Below are 10889 nucleotides of genomic sequence, written 5' to 3'. Positions count from 1 at the left end.
TTTGAACTGATCGCAACACACCACAAATGTCCTTCTAGCATCCTGCTCTGCATAAGACACTGAAACTTCAATGATTCTGTTGGTTTTTTTTTTTCTGGGTCTGTGTGCAGCCTGTTCGGATGGAATGTATATGGAAAGATTGCCCTATTTTTCTTATGTATTATGTTGGAATATGAAGATTAAACCTGTCGTTGCTGCAATGCAGTGTACTCTCACTCGAGCATCCTGTTTACCGGGAAGGCACATCTGGTTTAGTACGGTAGCTACTGCAAACAGCCAGCACCAAACCCAGGGCGGTCTGTTAATTGTTATTAATGTGACTTTTTGAAGGCAGTGCCTGACTGTGGTTGTTGGAGAGATGCAGAAGTGGTTGAGTGGGTGTCCACCCAGACAAGGATGCTGCTGCTTGCTCCTGGGACGGAGAGCAGCGAGGAGCTGAGCCTGGCTGTGGGGAAGCTGGCCCATGGCTCCTGCTTCCCCCCCAGGAGAAAACAGTGTCTGGTGCTGCAGGAGCAGATTCTGTGTCTCTGCTTGAATCCATCCTTGAAACAGCAAGGGCTTTGCTGCCAGCGCACGGGGCACGGACCGTACCACGGGGTGAAACGCGTCTCACGTAGCCCACGTGCACCGCACTGTGATGTCCTTGCACGTCCCTGGGACATGAGTGTGCTCATGCCAGCTCCCAGCGTGTTTGGGAAGTTATTTCCTGTGGTCTGGGCTCCTGTCTGCTGCCAGCAGGCATCTCCACTGGAGTTCTCTCATTTGGAATTAACAGTACTTTAGCATTCCTGAGGAAGTTGGGGTTTGGGGGTTTGCCTCAGTAACACCTTTGATCGGAGTGTTTATGCAGTAATATGGTCATGTCCAGGAGAATATTCCCCAGGCTGGGTATTGCCAGGGCTGTAAATGCCAGTGGGATGAACAGAGTTGGGCAGTAGTGCATCAGTGATCCTTTCTGAGTCTTACAGGCTGCTTTATTCTTTTTTTCCATATAAAAAGCAGAAAAAGGTGCTTGAGAGGACAGTCTGTGCTGGGGACATGCACAAAGCTGGGATACGAAAGCAGGCATCCCTTGGGATCAGGTTGCTGCTGTTGGCTTTGCATGTTCTCCATCCCTGCGGGCACTGGGCATCACTGGTGAAGCGGCATGGGTCTGGTTTTGGGGAACCCTCACCCATCACTCAGTGCCAAGGGCTGGCATGACAAGCAGGAGGCTGGTTCTTCCTGGCCAGGGCAGCCCATGGGATCCATCCTGCCCGGGAGGGGAGCCTGGAATTCAGGTATTCCTTACTGACCAGCCCGCTGGAAGACCGTGTTACTGCAGGTGCCAGCTCACGTGGCTAAGAGCTTTGCGAAGTCTCTGGCCTCAGATTAAGCAGGGTTTAGAAAACTGTGCTCAGAAACAAAAGAAATCTATGCAATGTTCATAAACTGTGGCAAAAGTCTAAAAATGCTGAAGTTGCATTAAGAATATTGTAACTATAGTTATAAGAAACTTTTGAAACATCTTTTTCTTTGAAATATTTGTGCCTTTTTACACATCTTTTTCTCGGGGAGAGCACGTTTTGGGCTGGACAAGGCCTGTGAGCTGCTCCTTCCCTGCCTTGCTGCAGCTTCGGTGGCACTGACGGACCCCTCTGTGCTGGAGCGTGGTGGTCCTGGGCAGAGCCCTGTGGGGACCCCTGCCCAGCCATCACCCCCTTGGTGGTGATGAGGAGGAGAGACCTTCCCATGCCCACTCCTTGGGCAGGATGCGGGGGCCAGGGAGGGGTGGGGAGTACCCACTGAGGCTGGGTGCCTCCGGCAGCACCCGCCTGTCCCGCTGTCAAAGCTGAAAACTTCCCCCAAATTGCATTTTACCCTTTTGTCTCGGCTGTTGGGTCTGGTTTACACAAATCCACTAATTGTGGCCAGGAAGCGCTGAGGAGGGGTCATTTATTCAGCCTCTTTTTGTCCTTCGGAGCCACAGCACTTGCCTGAACTAACAAAACATTTAAAAGCTGTGAAGTGAGAAGCTGGTGTTATTTATCAGCCACGTGGGAAACTTCAAAGCAGCTTCTGTAATGCTTAAATATCAGCTGATTTGTTGGCCCCATCTTCAGGGAAAACCTGGAATACACTTCTGTATGCCAGATATTACCAGGGTTAATATTCGCCAATCTTAAAGCAGCTCGCAATGCAGGGAAGGGGTGGGGAAAGTGGTATTTTTAGTGTCTGAGCTGTGTTTATTTCCCCTATTTTAAAATAATCATGGTGACATTCAGGCTTTTTCACTGATGTGTGTCATGACCTTGCATTTTACCTCCCTGGACTGGGCTTGTTCACCAGGCTCTGATTACACTCGGCTGCCATCTGTAGTTTATAAAAAACACATTTGTAAGAGCACAAAATGTGTTTTATGTATATTGCTTTGTATAAATCCACGGAAGTTTGCGTTTTAAACAAACTGCATGCTGTTCTTTAAACACCAAAGCTCTCTGCACCCCTGCAGCTGTGTGGGGAAGGAGCCCCGAGATGCAGCAATCCAGGGGGGTCTGGGTGGCAGAGCCCAAGCTGGGGGTCTCCTGCCTCCCTGCTGCCCGGCAGTACAGCTGGGCTGGTGGTGCGGGAGCAGGAGGAGGAGGAAGGCTCCAGGATGCTTCCATCCAGCAGCTGAGAGCGGTGAAGGCTCCTTCCTCCTCCTCGTCCTGGGAGGTGGAGGTTGAAAAAAGGGGATTATAGCTTTGGGGGGAGCAAAAGGAATCTGTGTGTTGGACTTCTTGAAACACAGGTTATCAATGATGATCTATTCCTCCCAGGGAAAAAAAAAACCTTGAATAATTGAAGCAATTTCATCTCTTTCCTCATTTTCAGGCCCTGCATCTAATTAGTACAATTCCAGTTACCAGATGGTGAGGTGCGAAGGGCAGAGCGAGCGCGGGATGTGTGCTCCGGAGGCACTTCATGCAGACACCCCCGGGATGCTGCGGTGCTGCAGGCTGGCTCTGGTGCTGCTGTCAGGAAAGCAGAACTGCGGGCAGGAGATAGGTGGGGTGTCATTTGGGGTTTATCTGACCCTTGTACGTGCCACTTGTTCACACGCAGCAGCTCCTAACAGCCGTGTCTCCTGCCAGGCAGCACCCAGCGCGGTGCTGGGGAGGGGGTGTGGGTGCTGCCAGTGTCAGCCTGGGGATGCTCAGCCCTCCCCATGCCCTCTGCCTCCGCGGCCCCCAGCCCCTCTCCTCCATCGGGTTCTGATTACTGCAATGCTGCGGGCTTTTTCTGTCTCAAGCCTGACACTCACTCTCTGACATTCTGAATTTTCAGGAGCCAGAGCCCCATCCATTACCTCTTCAGGGCAGTGATGGAGAACGTGTAACACATCCTGGTGTGATGTGGCTGCAGCACCGGGCTGAAGCGAGCGGGAGCATGGGCTGCTTTGAGCACCTGAAATATCTAAAGCACCCTACAAACATCCCCTCATTAACGGTCCAGCCGGGGTGGGAGGTGCCGTGGCTCTCAGCCTTGGAGAAGGGAAGGCTCCAGGGAAACCTTAGAACCCTTTCCAGTGCCTGGGAGGGCTACAAGAAAGCTGGGGGGGATTTTTCCCAAGGGCGGGGAGTGGCAGGGCAAGGGGTGACGGGTTTAAATGGGAAGAGGGAGATGGAGATGGGCCATCAGGAAGGAATTCTTCCCACAGAGGGTGGGAGCACTGGGACAGGTTGCCCAGAGAAGCTGTGGATGCCCCATCCCTGGGAGTGTCCAAGGCCAGGCTGGATGTGGCTTGGAGCAACCTGGGATATGGAAGGTGTCCCTGCCCATGGCAGGGGGGGTGGAACTGGAGGGGCTTTGAGGTCCCTTCCAGCCCAAACTGTTCTGTGATTCTATGAATCCCAAGTGAGGGTAAACATCCCTTGTTTAAAGAGATCTGCAGGAAAGGTCACTCAAGGTCAACCTTAATGACTTATCCCAATCAGCCAAGTGCAAAGACACCATAAGCTATTAAATATGCACGACCCATTTAATAGGCCTCAGTCTAACATACATTGATTAATGGGTATTTAATGACAACGAATGTGCCCGACTGCATTGCATTTCTTCTGTAAAGCCCGCAGGGCGCTGATGGAGCCAGTGAATGTCGCAGCTCTGATTTATGGCCGGACCCTGCTCCTGTCTCCCAGCAAACTTGCCTCAGATTGACTGGGAGCCGCAGGATTCAATCCGGGCAGCACCATTTCAAGGACTGACCTGAGAAAGACTGTGGACATCTGTCAAAGGAGCGTGAGGAAGTTCCGGAATCACTGGGGGCTATTTGTGTTTGGGGTGGATGGAGGTTGCACCAGGCTGTTTCTCTCAAAGCAAAAGGTTTGTACTGACGATGTTCCTTGAAAACCAGTTGGCTGTAATAGTAGAGTGAGTTATCAGGGTGCTGTAAGAACGAGGGATCCCAGGTATGGGGTGAGTTTCCCTCCTGCCAAGTCACTATGGACACGTGTGATGGTGTACTTCGGCCTGCCCCGACCTGACCTTCTCCCGTAACCCTGCTCAAGCGATAACCACCAGCGATGGTTGTGACGGATGCGTCTGGCTCAAAGTAGATTCGGGGAGACAGATAACAACACAGTAGCCAAGGGCTAACCTATGGCAATGCACCCACCTAGCTGCTGTGCTGGTCGATGTCTGACTGCAGCCAAATTTGGAAAAACTAACATCTGCAGTTGGTATGTAAATATGGCAGAGTCAGTCATCTTACGCCTGTGAGTGGTGACAGCCCAAGAGCCTGTCAAGCTCTGCGGCAGCGGGCTGCGTGCCAGCGTCTCCCCTCGAGCAGGGATGCCTCTCAAGGTTACTCCTCCAGGTCAAGAGGTTCCTTGCGGCAACAGCTTCTCGGTAAGTGACTAATAGCATGTGAAACCTTGAAGTATTAGCTAAGTGGATATAAAGGATTGGTTGCGCACATATAATCCCTTAGACGTAAGCTATTGACCAAGTCTGGGAGGAGGGTTGGATCCGGCCGCGTGTAGGCTCCTCTCCGAGAAGGAGGTTAGAAAGCAAGGGGGGTCCTTTCTGAGCCTCGTGACTCAAGGGGAGGGTCTCCCTGGCACTTTTCTCCGACCTTGTTCTCTGTGCAGTAAATAACCCAGCGTACCTTGCTACTGCATCTCGTTAAACCGCTGTCGTACTTCCTGCGGAACTTACTCCATTGATGTGATATGTTGTTACTGCTTTGGCGAGAGAAGCGCGCTCGCTGCCCGTGTGTTCAGCCACCACGTGCCATCTAAGCACTGTGTGCGTGCCGGATTTTGCTGGGATCGGGCGAAGCCATTCGAGGTCGATGCACTTGTGCACGTTGCAGACGCGTGGCCATCTGCTCGGGCGCAGCGGTACCTGGTTCGGTACCGCCAGTGATTGCAAGCGAGCTGCCGTTAACCGGTGAATAAAGCCGTTAGGGCTTTTTTACTAAAGTTAATGAGCCCCCCAAAAGGTGGGATTTGTGAAACCTCGCCTAGACCACGCTTACGCACAGCAATAGGAGTTAAATGGAAGCATATAAAATGACATTGCACAGTGCAGGGTTTTCTAAAATCCTCCTGCCCTGTACCAGTGGAAACCCTGGCCGGGCAGCATCTCCTGTGTGTCAGCCCCACAGCCACGTCCAACCCAAAACACCATCGAGGTTCCTCTCCTGCTGGTTTTCCTGCAGGAAAACGACAGCATCCCCCACCCTCTCGTGCAGCGATGGGTGCTGTCAGCCAGGACACCCGTGCTGGGCATGCTCTGCCTCAAGACATTGGAACCAAACCTTCTGTGGAAGGCGCGGGGGCTCCTGAGCAGGGGCCGACAGTGGCCTGCAGGTAAAAATACTATTAAAACCACAGGTAAAAATGCTACTGTGCTGTTTGAAACCAAGAAACAGTATTTGTGCTGAGATGAAGTGGTTCGGGTGCATCAGCGGCAGTGGAGCAGTCACTTAGCATCAGCAGCAGTTATTCTCAAAGTTAAAGCCATAACATTACATAGCAATGACACATAAACCATCAAGCTTTGAAGTGTTAAAATGTGTTGCTGTTTGAAAACTAAGTGCTCTTCTTCTGTGCTCTGCTTTAATATACTTAAAATATGTTGTTTTAATTGGTTTGCTTATTACAGGATGTCACTGAGCTTGCTGCATCTCTGGCGTTGATCTCGGGGGGGACACCAGAAGACTGTTCTGTGGGTGATGAGGGGGTGTCACCAGGACAGAAGCCACCAGGCTCTGCCCTCTTGACACCTCTGGGGATCTTTCCAAAGGTTGGATGAAGGGCAACACCCTCTCCCTCCTCACACTTCTGAGAATCAGCGCTGGGTTCTCCATCTGGATGGCCACTGTGGTCCACACAAGGTAGGTGCTTCGCACAGCGCTGGCTGGGCAGGGGGGGAGCTGGGGGCATCTGACCGCAACTCCATGGCTTGCTGTGAGATCTGCGTGTCACCCCAACAGGAGCATTTCATGTGAAATGCTTTGTGAGAGCCCCGCTGCCGTGGTTTAACCCCACGCAGCAACTAAGCACCACAGAGCCACTCACTCACCTCCCCCTTCCCCAGTGCGATGGGAAGGAGAATCAGAGGAAAAAGCAAGGGAACCCATGGGTTGAGATAAGAGCAGTTTAATAATTAAAAATAAATTAAATAAAATAATGACACTAATAATGCTAACAATACTAATATTACTGCTAATATGTAATGAGAATAATACTACCGCTACTACTAGTATGTACTGAAAATAATGGAAAATAAAACAATATGACCACTCACTACCCACCAACTGACACCCAGCCAGTCCCCAAGAGGCCCAAGAGCACACCCAGAGTGAGAAAGTGAAAGCGAGACCCCTGGCCCACTCCCCCCAGCTTATATAATAGGATGATGTGTGATGCCATGAGATGTCCCTTTGGTCAGTGTGGGTCAGCTGTCCTGGCTGCGTCCCCTCCCAGGCTCTTGTAGAGAAGAAGCTGGGAACACAGGGGCAGGATCAGAAACAGTTCGGGGCTTAATTTAAACATTGCTTGGCAGCAACTGAAAACATTAATATGTTATCAATATTCTTCTCAGCACAACCAAAACACAGCCTCAGACTAGGTACCGTGAGGAAAATTAACCCTCTCCCAACCAAACCCAGCACACTGAGGTTCGGCTGGTGCTCTCGGCTCCTATGGGCTCCCCCCCAGTGCGGAGCTGAGTGGCAGCTGCCGTCCTCCCCCAGCGGTTTCCACACAGGTCTCCGCAAAGGGGAAGTGTTCGTTTGCCTCTCTCCTTGTGTTTGCAGTACTGTCCTCCCGTGCCAACTGCCCCCGTGTCCTGCTCAGCCAAACAAATCGCTCCTGGTCTTGACTCACTAATGATTGAATCATATGCAAACGCGGTTGAACGGCAACGTTGCTCTGCTCTCCAGAGATCCCGGTGTTCTCACCAAGGCATGGTGCAGGGGTGCTGACGGAGCGGCAGGACTCAGCCCTGGGGATGGTAAGTTGTCCTTGTGCCTCCAGAGCCGGCTGTCGGACTGCGGCTTCCCGGGAAGACTCCGCTATTCCTTTGGCAGGGCCATGTCTGAATGGACCCTTTAATTGATTTCCCCTGACTGCTTACTTAAATTGATTAATCAGCCCTTTTCTAGCAACTACCTAGAGCCGTGTGTTTGTCAGTGCTGTAATTTTCAGGTTATTAGTTGCGATTAGAGTTCTAACACTAGCGCAGCGTTTCTTGAATCGCACCCTCTCTGAAGCGCTGAGCGTCTTCTCCGGGGCTGGGACCTGCGCGGGAGGGTTCCCTGCCAGGGCGAGCGCGCCCGGCTGCGCGCTTCTTGCCTGCAGCACTCAGTATAAGCGTAGCTATTCGCTGGAGGTAACCTGGTGAGGTTTTGGATGTGCTGAACTTCGTTCTGCCACACGATCGACCTTTAAAATAACATAGGGTGCTCAGAGAGCAGAGAGCTATTGCATTCCAGACACCAGAACAGCTTTGAAAGTACTTAAAGCTGCACAGTTTGTGGAGACTCTTTAGCAGCTCTTGTGGCGGTCGCGTTGCTGCTCCCTCAGACCTCAGGCTTAGCTTGATTTGGGATTTACGCTATATCCCACTTCCCTAGCGTTTTGTTTCCCCTGCTTTCTGATGGTTTATCTCAGGTTTTGACCGATGGCTCTCGCTAAGGGCTCGCTGCATCCTGCAGTTCCCCGACAGCCGGGTGCGGGTGCTTTGCAGGAGGAGGAAGAGGTGAGAGCTCTTGGGATCCCGCTCGGCTTCCCTCCCTGCAGCATGAAAGCGTTTTTATTAACCAGCCTTTAGAATGCAGAATTTGTCCTCGGGCAAACTCCCACTTGGTGATTTTTCCTAGAAAGCTTTGCTCCTGAAGGGATACTGATGGTGCTACTTTCTTCCAATCAAAAGGAGCAGCTGCTTGTCTGGAGCCCAAGAGAAAACGAACCAGCAGTGGCAGCGGTGCCGGCAGCTCTCCCGGTGTATACAGCCGGGCGTCTGCCAGCCCCGCGCTCCGCATTGCCCCGTCCGGGAACAGCCTCTCCTCTGGCTGCTCCCCAGGGCTGGGCACTCCGTCGTGCGCCGCGCTGGGCATAGCAGGGGCTATGGGCTGCCGCGGAATGCATCCTAGGGGGTGTCCTCGCTTCGTAGGAATAGCAAACGTGACTCAAAGTTTGTGAATTTGGCTTCGAAGGCGTTTTATCCCGATCTTGACTGTGCCATCCCCTGGACTACAGTCACTTCCTTATCAAGGAGCGCTCAGTCGCAGCTGAGCCTTCCCTTCTCAAAAGGGCTTTTCGTGGAAAACGTGAGATGTGTGGAACCCCAGGAGCAGAAATGCCCAGCGTGTGCAGGGACGCGCTCACCAGCCGCGGTGCACAGGATGTGTGCTCCATCCTCAGCGCTTTCCGTGCCGTTCAGGCACCGAGTTACCAGCAAAACCCTGCAAAGCGCCCGAGGAATGGTTCAATTAATTTAATAAACATGTTCTTTCCCAACTCCGTAAGGAATGGTGAGTAATGCTGTCAGAGCATGGCTGTAGTGCTGGTAATGAGTTCATCTGTTATCAGTCCTGACAGCAGACTTCTGCTTTAGCGATCAGTGAGGAGACCACGGGACCGGAGTTGGGTAATGGGGAGGCAGATGACTTCCAGCAAGGGCTGTGACGAGGGGGTGACCGGTGAGTTTTGCTTTCCCAGCCTCTGCTAGTGCCGTGGGTCTAGCCAAGTGGCAGATGGCAGGTCATGGCAGATGCCTTCAGGCGATGCTCTGACTTCAGGCCCCACACGTAGGTTTTTGCTCACCCAAGTTTACATCTTGCTCGGTAGCTCTGGTCAACGGCTGAAAGAAGAAATCTTGTGTGCATAAAGGGATATTCTTGGAGTTCAAGGCTCTACTTGGCGTATAAGCTGCAAGGAAATAGCATGCTGTATTCAACTATCACAGCAACGCTGAACAAATAGCCAGGCAATGAGCCTTCACTAATTTCTTGTGTTTATTTTTGTTCCCTTTTGACTTTCAAGGCTGCGAACGAGACAGCTGACTGTTTGCTGATGAAGCATGACCTAGAAAAGTACTATCTTTCCACCATGTACAGCCTTGAGTTCATTTTAGGCTTCACTGGAAACACCATTGTTGTGTTCGGCTACATTTTCTGCCTGAAAAACTGGAAAAGTGGCAACATCTACCTGTTCAATTTATCATTATCAGATTTATTATTCCTGTGTACTCTTCCGATACTCGTGAACAGCTACTCCAGAGGCCAATGGGCAAAGGAGAGCATCTTGTGCCACAGCAACAGATTCCTGTTGCATGCAAACCTGTATAGCAGCATCCTTTTCCTCACCATTATCAGTATCGACCGGTACATGATCATAAAATACCCTTTCAGGGAACATTTTCTGCAGAAGAGGAAATCTGCCTTCATCGTGTCTGTCGCCATATGGGTCGGGGTGATACTGGAACTGCTGCCGCTGATGTATTTCCTGGAGCCTGTAACGCCTGCCAATAATTACAAGTGTCTTGATTACGCAAGCTCCGGAGACCCCACGAAAAACCTCATCTACAGCATGTTTCTGACCGTCTTTGGGTTCCTCGTCCCTCTCGTGATCATGTGCTGCTTCTATGTGAAGATGGTCCTCTTCCTCAAAACCAGGAGCGAGCAGTGCAGTTCCGTCCTGACGCTTGAAAAGCCCCTCACTTTGGTGGTTCTCACAGTGGTTGTCTTCTCGCTGCTCTTCACTCCCTACCACATCATGCGCAATGTCCGACTGGCTTCCCGAATACCGGCCCTGAATGTGTCCCTGTGCACGCGGGACGTTATCAGCACCGTTTACGTCATCACGAGACCCATCGCGTTTTTGAATAGCGCCATTAACCCCGTGTTTTATTTCTTGATGGGGGACCACTTCCGAGAGATGCTGATGGCAAAAGTGAGGCAGCTCTTGAGCAGGCTGACAGCCTCTGGCAAGTGAACGCCTACGGAGACCTCTCGTCGTGGGAGGTGGCAGGGGGGGCTCTCCTGGGGAGTGTTCACCAACGCACGGTGCCGTTTCATTATTCATGCTGTAGAACATGCCTGAGCTGACTGTGTTCCACTAAATGCACTTGCTACCTTATCATACAGGCGACTTACTTCTGCTAATCTGACTCCCCAGACCAGACGTTCTCACACCCGTGCAGCAGGAAACGGTGCTCTGGCAGCAGGATATGCCATGGATGCAGTCAATAAAATAGCACTGCGGCAGGGAAAACAGGCTGCTCGCAGCCGGCTTCCTTGTGAGCCAGAACTTGGTGCTGGGCTGGCCCTAGGCTTGTGTAAAGTGTGCCGGGGCACTGACTCACGTGGTCAGCATGGGCTGGGGGTCAAAGCTGAGTCTTCTTCATGTAAGTGGTTG

The 10889-nt window shown here is 51.9% G+C and overlaps 1 protein-coding gene across 1 annotated transcript; it reads left to right on the top strand.

Moving 5' to 3' along the window:
- The first annotated feature begins 9545 nt into the window (after positions 1-9545).
- On the top strand, positions 9546-10466 carry SUCNR1 (succinate receptor 1). The gene has a single exon (XM_010159075.1). The coding sequence runs from the start codon at positions 9546-9548 to the stop codon at positions 10464-10466; it is 921 nt and encodes a 306-aa protein (XP_010157377.1).
- The last annotated feature ends 423 nt before the right edge of the window (positions 10467-10889 follow it).

Source organism: Eurypyga helias, unplaced genomic scaffold (assembly GCF_000690775.1).
Source record: "Eurypyga helias isolate BGI_N326 unplaced genomic scaffold, ASM69077v1 scaffold35479, whole genome shotgun sequence".
NCBI classification, from domain to species: Eukaryota; Metazoa; Chordata; class Aves; order Eurypygiformes; family Eurypygidae; genus Eurypyga; species Eurypyga helias.
The sequence above is the reverse complement of the archived record's forward strand: the minus strand, read 5'-3'. Positions and strand labels throughout refer to the sequence as shown.

What these genes read in the sequence shown, in the direction of transcription:
- SUCNR1 (XM_010159075.1), top strand. Translation starts at nt 9,546, where the DNA reads ATGAAGCATGACCTAGAAAAGTACTATCTTTCCACCATGTACAGCCTT.